This window comes from Lipotes vexillifer, unplaced genomic scaffold (assembly GCF_000442215.2).
Source record: "Lipotes vexillifer unplaced genomic scaffold, Lipotes_vexillifer_v1.1 scaffold853, whole genome shotgun sequence".
Classification (NCBI taxonomy): Eukaryota; Metazoa; Chordata; class Mammalia; order Artiodactyla; family Lipotidae; genus Lipotes; species Lipotes vexillifer.
This window is the reverse complement of record NW_006792734.1, coordinates 2,056,380-2,064,332: the sequence shown is the minus strand read 5'-3', so window position 1 is coordinate 2,064,332 and position 7,953 is coordinate 2,056,380. Positions and strand designations below refer to the sequence as shown.

The 7,953-nt window shown below is 40.9% G+C and overlaps 2 protein-coding genes across 2 annotated transcripts in view; one reads left to right on the top strand and one right to left on the bottom strand.

Moving 5' to 3' along the window:
- The window catches only part of UBXN7 (UBX domain protein 7), a 62,796-nt gene extending 58,157 nt beyond the window's left edge, over positions 1 to 4,639 (bottom strand). The window contains 1 exon segment of the mRNA XM_007472105.1: positions 4,542 to 4,639. Coding sequence (XP_007472167.1) covers positions 4,542 to 4,614 — 73 coding nt within the window. The 5' untranslated portion in view covers positions 4,615 to 4,639.
- On the top strand, positions 3,827 to 4,569 carry LOC103084363 (putative uncharacterized protein FLJ35645). Its single transcript, XM_082931372.1, is given in 4 exon segments — positions 3,827 to 3,874; positions 3,877 to 3,948; positions 3,950 to 4,385; positions 4,388 to 4,569. Coding segments are annotated over 4 exon segments (738 nt in total).
- Positions 4,640 to 7,953: the final 3,314 nt, after the last annotated feature.

The following is a 7,953-nucleotide window of genomic DNA, read 5'->3' as shown; positions in this document are numbered from 1 at the left end:
TTCCGATCCTTCTCTGTACTTTCTTCTTTACCGTCTGTTAGATGTTAGTGTTCCTTCAGCTTTGTGTCCTGGAACAAAGGACACATCCACTTTTATAGCTTCAACTGCCATCAATATGACTCATCAGATGTCACTCTTCTTTCTAGACCCAAATATTCATTTCCCTACTGAACAGCTCCATTTGGAAGTCCCACAGGCAGCAACTTACCTAAGCTGAACTAATCATATACCCAAACCTCTGCTACTATTCCATACCTTCACAAATTGTACTATTATACACTTAGACGTCCAAAACAGAATCCTAAGCTTCATTCTGACTCCTCTGAATTCTTCCCTTACCTTTCAGAGTCCAATTCTCTGCCACTAATTTATTTCAGGACACCAGCATCTTCAATTATTGCAACAGTCTTCTATTGATGTCTATGCCTACCTCTTCTCACCTATGGCCAAGTAGCTCTTTCTGAAACAACCAAATATGATTGTGTCACTCCCCTAATTAAAACTTTTCACTGACTCCCACTACATTCAGAATAAAGCCAAGATTTCTTAACATGCGTTACAAGGCCCTTCCTAATCTGGTACCCTCTTATCTCTTCAGCCCCATTTATTGCATCTCACACAAGCTATGCTCTCTTCATTTGGAATTATCATCAATTCCCTCAACCTACTGTCTCTCCTTTCTTGTCTCCATATGTATGCCTGTCCCTCTTTCCTCCAGGTCTCTGCACATGTTTCTCCTGCCAGAAACAGCTCTCCTCCAGGTTTTCGCTAAGAAATTATTTCTTCTGGGAAGCTTTGCTTGACCTCCCTCATTTGTGCTACCGCAACAACTCCTTACCATTATCCCAATGTATTACAATACCCATTTATTTGTCTGTATTCCCATTAACCTTTAAGCTTTTTGAGGACAGACACCATGTCTTGCTCATGGTAGTATCCCGAAGATCTGAACCATGCCTGGCACATAGTAGTCTATTAATAAATACTGAGTTTACTAGTAAGAGTCTACTCTCAACTCAAAAAAATTTATTCCCTCCCTAATTTCTGCTCAAACTTCATTAACACCTTTTGAAATAGTTCTTAAAATTCCAGAAGAGTTTTAATATCTAGATCACTTGCAACTACCTTTCTTGACACAGAGAACTTAAATACACTTTAATACTAACCCAAGAAAAATGTATTGTAGAAAGAATATGAATGGAAGTTGACCACAAATCCAAATACTACAAATACCAAGAGTTTCTAATTTAACAAATATGCATTCATTCAACAATTTTAAAAAAGATTAAACTAAAGGGGTTCTATAATTTCATTAAGTCCGTGAATGCCTACTATACACAAAGCTTTATGGAATGCTACACTAGCAACCACTTGTACTCTTCTCAGCCTCACTTTCTATTCCCTCACTTTTTGGCCTTACCTTCTGATTGTGTATTTATTTCTACCTATTCTATAGCATCTATATATCCCTCATCTCATGAATTATTCTGATTACATCTATGCATTTTGTATACGTGTGGCTGGATGTCAGTCCAAGTTGGTGTTAATGGGATACTGCCGTGGTTCAAAACATTTTTAAAAACTGCTCTTTTGGAATTACCTTCAGATCCAGTGGCACATTCTTTCCTCAGGTTTTGAGAACTGATATAACTTCTGAAAGTAGTCAGCAGTCTAAGTCATGTATGAGAGCATCAAGGGAGATCAAACTGAGTAATAGTGTAAAATGTGGTAGACTATAAAATAACAGGACTGGTTTTCTATGTAGCTTGAAATAATGCTAATGGCATCAATGGTAAAGGTACATAGCTTCTCAGTGTGACCACTTCAAAGACCATCACTTCCCTTGGCTATCTGCTTATCAAAGGGTTGAATCATAGGAAAAATGTTTATGATGTAACGTTAATTGAAAATTTCAGAATTCTAAATTATGTACATTATGATCCACAATGTAAAAATAATTTTAAAGTAATTTAAAAAATAAGTATGTAAACAAGAACTGGAAGATAATATGTGAAATAAATAATATTGCTATTGTGAGAATGAATTAGTGTTTCTTTTTTCAAAATTATTTCACGTTGTGATATCTTTTTAATGTTTTTTAAAAGTCAGAGTCATCACTTCATACTCACATATCATAGAGAGAGAGTGTGAGAGAGATCTTTTCTATTTAGTGAGAAATAAAAGTTAAAATTCTTCCAATTTTCTCTTCTACTTCTAAATGCCACAGAAAAGGTAAGACTCACATTTTTGAAAATGCATTGCTTTTACCACAATGTTGGGCTTCCAAGTAAGTAAAATCTTTTTGAAATGAGAGCATAAACTCTTAAGGTCAGTTTCATTCATCTAGCAATAAATAAATTTCAAATACCTTTTTGTCATAAATACTACAATTTAAAATATTAGTGGGGACTTCCCTGGTGGTCCAGTGGTTAAGACTTTGAGCTTCCATTGCAGGCAGCACGGGTTCCATCCCTGGTCGGGGAATTAAGATACCATATGCCACATGGCCAAAAAAAAAATATATATATATATATACACACACACACACACACACACACACAAATTTTTTTAGGATATATGAAAGGGAGTAAAGGGGTCAATCATGTGTTTCTAATATTTAATTGCTATCTTGTAAAAAAATTATTATTATAAATCCATAATACATTAAGAACAATCTAAGGTATTTTCGCTTTTACAGACCTCCAGATACCACTGTCTACTGAGGGTCTCCAACTTGATTCAGGAATAGAAGGGCCTGTGACCAGGAAACAAGCCATGAAGACTAGCACACAGAAACAGAATTAAAGCAATTAAGTGAGTCACTTCATCTCACCACATTTTGGGTTTTGTCTACACCTACCAAAAATGTTGCATTAGAGGAAATAATGTGAGACTAAAACAATCCGAGTTCTTAAAGTGGAAGTTAGCATAAAAAACTGGAATGAAATAGGTGGCATCTTAAACCACCTCTAGAAAATCTAAAGAAAAGATAATGATAATCACTTCTATATGTAATTCACTACAAAGATTTTTCTATATAAACATAATACACAGTATTAACTTATATACACAACAATTTTCTGATTTCCCCAATAATCACTGGGAAATGCATTACATCTCTAATATAATAGCCCAATCACAATTTTTAAATATTAAGAAAAGTTATCTATCATTCCATTTCTCATCCCAATTTTGTTACAAATTTTACTTTATCAACTTTGACTTGATGTTTCATGCCCACAAGCTAGACAATGCATCAAACATATAGTTATCGCTGCAAAGTAAAAAATAAAACTACCTTTAACTATAAAACGACAACTCGCAAACAACCGGTAGTGGTTAAAATATAAATTTCACTTAACCAGATCTTGCACGTCAAACTCTGGATACATTGAAAATGGAAATGTTCTCTGCATCTAACAAACTACCAAATAACGTATAGATCTGCTAACATTCTGACCTCCTTACAAAATGACAAACTAGAACGGCAAAATTACACTCAGGCACATGTAGTACTCTTCTCTCAAATCACTCCACAGAGAACTTCATCATTTGCTCCGCCCTCTAATAACTCATGCAAAAAAAGTTCAGCACCATCACAGAGAGCAAGATAGAGAGAATTCATAGAACGGCTTAGGGCCTTTCCTCCAGGCAGTAAGAGGATCTGCGTGTGCCCTTCGCAGGGGTCCAAAGGAAAAGAAAAACCGTGGGTTTGGGGGATACTGACATCCAGAAACTGATTTTGTCTCAAAGAAGTTTCTGCCGTCATTCCTATTTTATCAGCAGGAGGCTCTGGCGCCATCGTCTCAGTCTTTATTATTTTTTAATGGGGAGGTGGGAAACGCCACCGAGGATTCCTCCAGGCCTTTCCTATTAAGGTCTGGGGGGTTCCCCCTCATTCTTCTCTTAAAACCTCAGTCTGGAGGGTACTCCTCAGCACCCCCCGCTTTCTGGCGGCCTATTCCCCGAGATCGGTAAAGGCGCTGCCGAACCCACCAGCCTCGCCGTTAAGGCGGGAGGGCCCGAACACGCCAGGGCCACAGCGATGGCTCCGAGGGGCCCAGAAAGGGGAAGGGCAGGCCAGGGACGGGGGGGAGAATGACCTGGCCAAGGAAAAACGGAATAAGGAGGTGAGGGGATGCGCTGCACCCCAAGGCTGCACAGAGAAGAGGCGATGATGTTGAAGGAGGAGGGCGGTGGCCCGGGTGCGGCCCCCCACCTCTCCCGCCCCCAGGTCCCCGGGCCGGCGGGGGAGGATGAGCTCGGCCCATTCCCCGGGTCTGGGCTGAAAGGGGATGGGGAGGTTTCCCTCCACACTGCGAGAAGACCAAGAACGAGGGTATGGGGTGCGCAGGGGTGAGGGGGTGTCTCCCGCCTGAACCCGGAGACCCGACGCCGTCGTCGCCTCTTCCTCAGGAGGGAGGACGAGAGCTGTGGGTAAAGCCCGAGGGAGGAATGCATGAAGGTAAAGGGAAGCCCAGGGCAGACCGGCCGCCCGCTCCAGACCCCACTCTCCACCTTCCGGTAACCGCGTCTCTTACCGGTGATGGCGGTGAACTGCTGAATTAACCCCTTCAGCGCCGAAGACGCCGCGGAGCCCCCGTGGGCAGCCATCTTACCGCCGCCGCCGCTGCCGCCGAACAACAACACAGACACACACGGAACGCCCTCCCCCACCTCGCCGCACGGTTTGCGCAGGCTCATTGACCGCCCCAAGCTCCGCCCCGCCCGCCCCGGCCCCCCGTGGCGGCCTGCGCAGGCGCACTTCCAGATCGGTCCGGGAGAGCTTTCTGCTCTCTGGGTTGGCTGCTCGGTTGCTGTCCGCCACCGCATCCTTCATTGCAACCTCTGGTGCCTTCCTCTCCAAGCTCTAAGGCCAGTCTCAGAGACGCGATATTGCTTCCTAAGTTTCCGAAGGGCTTGGTAGGTAGTAGGCTATTTGCGTTTCAGCTTCACAAGCTTTATTAACAGACCCAGCTGCCGATGACAGTATATTTTTTGTTTTTGCAACTCCAGAGTCCTCTGCTAGGTTTCCTGCAACTCCTATCAAAATACAAATCCTACATCGTTGCACTAAAGCGACTTTCGCACCTGCTCCGCAGCCTCTAAACTAATTGATTAGTGCGGCAGCCCATGCAACAGAAGTAAAATACCAGAACCCGTGGTCCAGTCCACTTTCCTTCAATAAATTTGCAACACATCTCCCCTCAAGGTCTCAGTTTCCTCACCTATAAAATGAGAAGGTGTCATTTATGTAAGGAAAAAAGTGTGTATATGTATATACAGTATAGGAAAGAAATGTATAGAAAGGTCACTGGAAAGGTGTCCTCAAAATGATAGTGGTTACCTCTAAGAGAGGGAAGCAATGGAGGGCATGGTGAAAGAGGACCTTGAGGGATTTTTTTATCCTTTTTTTTAAACAGAGGTAATATTAGTATGTTAACTATATGATTTAAAGTACTTTAAAAAACAATTACAGGGCTTCCCTGGTGGCGCAGTGGTTGAGAGTCCGCCTGCCGATGCAGGGGACACGGGTTCGTGCCCCGGTCCGGGAAGATCCCACATGCCGCGGAGCGGCTGGGCCTGTGAGCCATGGCCGCTGAGCCTGCGCGTCCTGAGCCTGTGCTCTGCAACGGGAGAGGCCACAACAGTGAGAGGCCCGCGTACCGCAAAAACAAACAAACAAACAAACAAACAACAACAACAACAGCAATTGCAGGAGTACGCTCAAATCTGGTGATCCACCCACCTTGAACATAAAGAGACTCAGTTTAGGTTCTAGCCTCCCACCTCCCACCCACATATATTGCATCTACACAGAAAAATGGCCCAATAAAAGATGAGATGAGTCATCTGGAGAATTGACCCATCCTAAATGAGTCTGTAAATGCGCCATTGGGATGAATTAAAAAATAACCAAGTTAAAGTAACCATAGGGTTATATGATTGGTGTATAAGAAAGCAGACTCCTAACCAAGAGTATTGTCAGTTAAATGACAACCTCCTAGGTTGCTGCAGTTTTCTAGGTGGCTTGAGGAAGCCCAGGAACCAGTTGTAGATTTGGGAAGCTGTTTGGTTCACATTAACACAAAGATGCAAAAATGGAGGTGAAAACCAGAGCAAGAAACAGTGTGACCTCTTCCTTCCTAAAGGCCTTAATCCTAAAGTCTGTGTCACTATAGCCAACCATGCAAAATGGGGTTCCAAATAAAATAGTCTCTCTACAAAAACTAGATGCAGTTATTTCTGTACCTCCATTAAATGGAGAGACTAACAATGAGATCTGTAGGTTTATTTCCAAGGTCTTAGGGTTCAGATATAGTGAGGTCATTTTTAGATTAATCTTTTGAAAAACTGGTAAAGATCGTGGTATCCACAACTCTAGAAAAGATTTTGTAGAAATTAAGATGTAGGCTAAAAGAAAAGGAGGCAGGAAACTAATAACAAAACCTTGAAAAATCAGTTTTGGATTGTTAAAGAATATAAAAGAGGGACTTCCCTGGTGGTACAGTGGTTAAGAATACACCTGCCGGTGCAGGGGACATGAGTTCCAGCCCTGGTCCAGGAGGATCCCTCGTGCTGCATAGCAACTGGGCCCATGAGCTACAACAACTGAGCCTGTGCTCTAGAGCCCCCAAGCCACAACTACTGAGCCCGCATGCCACAGCTGCTGAAGCCTGCGCACCTAGAGCCTGTGCTCCGCAACAAAAGAAGCCACTGCAATGAGAAGCCAGTGCACCGCAACGAAGAGTAGCCCCCGCTCTCCACAACTAGAGAAAGCCCGTGGGCAGCAATGAAGACCCAACACAGCCAAAAATAAATGAATAAATTTTTAAAAAACAAAAGAATATGAAAGACCTTTAGAATCACAAGAAAATATATTTTTATATATCCCCCAAATCATGGAAAATATGTTCTTTAAAAAACATGGATTATCCTCAGAAAATTGAACTGCAAAAGTATTATACACTGAATGACGGAAAATTAAAGTTTTAGATGACAAAGAGCAAATACCCAAAGCTAAACATCAGTTACTATTTGAATTCTTTCATCAAATTACTCTAGGATTTTGTTTTTATTTTTAGGTCTGGTTTTAAGAGTCCCTGTCGCAAATCAATTTGTAACATGTTACTGTAATTGAAGGGAATGACAGTAAATGAGCTAGAGGGGATATTCAAGATAATCTGATTCAACACTTCTATTTTATCACTACTCTCCTGAGACAGAGTTTGAAAGAGTTGCTCAAGGTCACACAATGGTGGGGTAGAGACTGGAATCCAAATCCCTTGAATCCTAAATGCACTATACTTTGATTGTAAACTAAAATGACAATATTTCTTTTATTTAAAAACCAGATAATTAGGTTATGTAGCTTAAAAAAATCCAACTATATGCTGTTGATACAAGATATACCTAAAACATAAGGATAAAGAAAAATTAAGGGAAAAGTAAAAAAGACATGCAGAAGTACTATTAAGGAAATGAAAGGTGGAGTAGCTATATTCATTTCAGACAAAATAGGCTTTAAAGCAAAATGTATCATTAGAGATAAGGGGGGGTGTCACTATATAATGACAAAAAGGACAAATCACCAGGAAGATAAGACAATTCTAAATCTGTATGCATCTAGTAACGTGATCTCAAGTGTGTATAAAGAAAAATTAATTTTTAAAGAAGAAATGATAAACATACAATTATACAACCCCCATCTCTCAGGCAAAAGTAGTAAAGATACAGAAAATACTTATTCTATTCAAGCACCTGTGGAACAAAATAAAAATTGACCACAAAGCAATTCTCAACAAATGCCAAAGAATCATGATGATATAGAACATGTTCTCTAAATATTGATCAGTTAAAAATTAGAAGTTAGTTTTAAAAGAATAACTTTAAAAAAACTCACATACTTGGAAATTAAAAACAAACTTCTAAATAAGTCATGGACCAAAGACA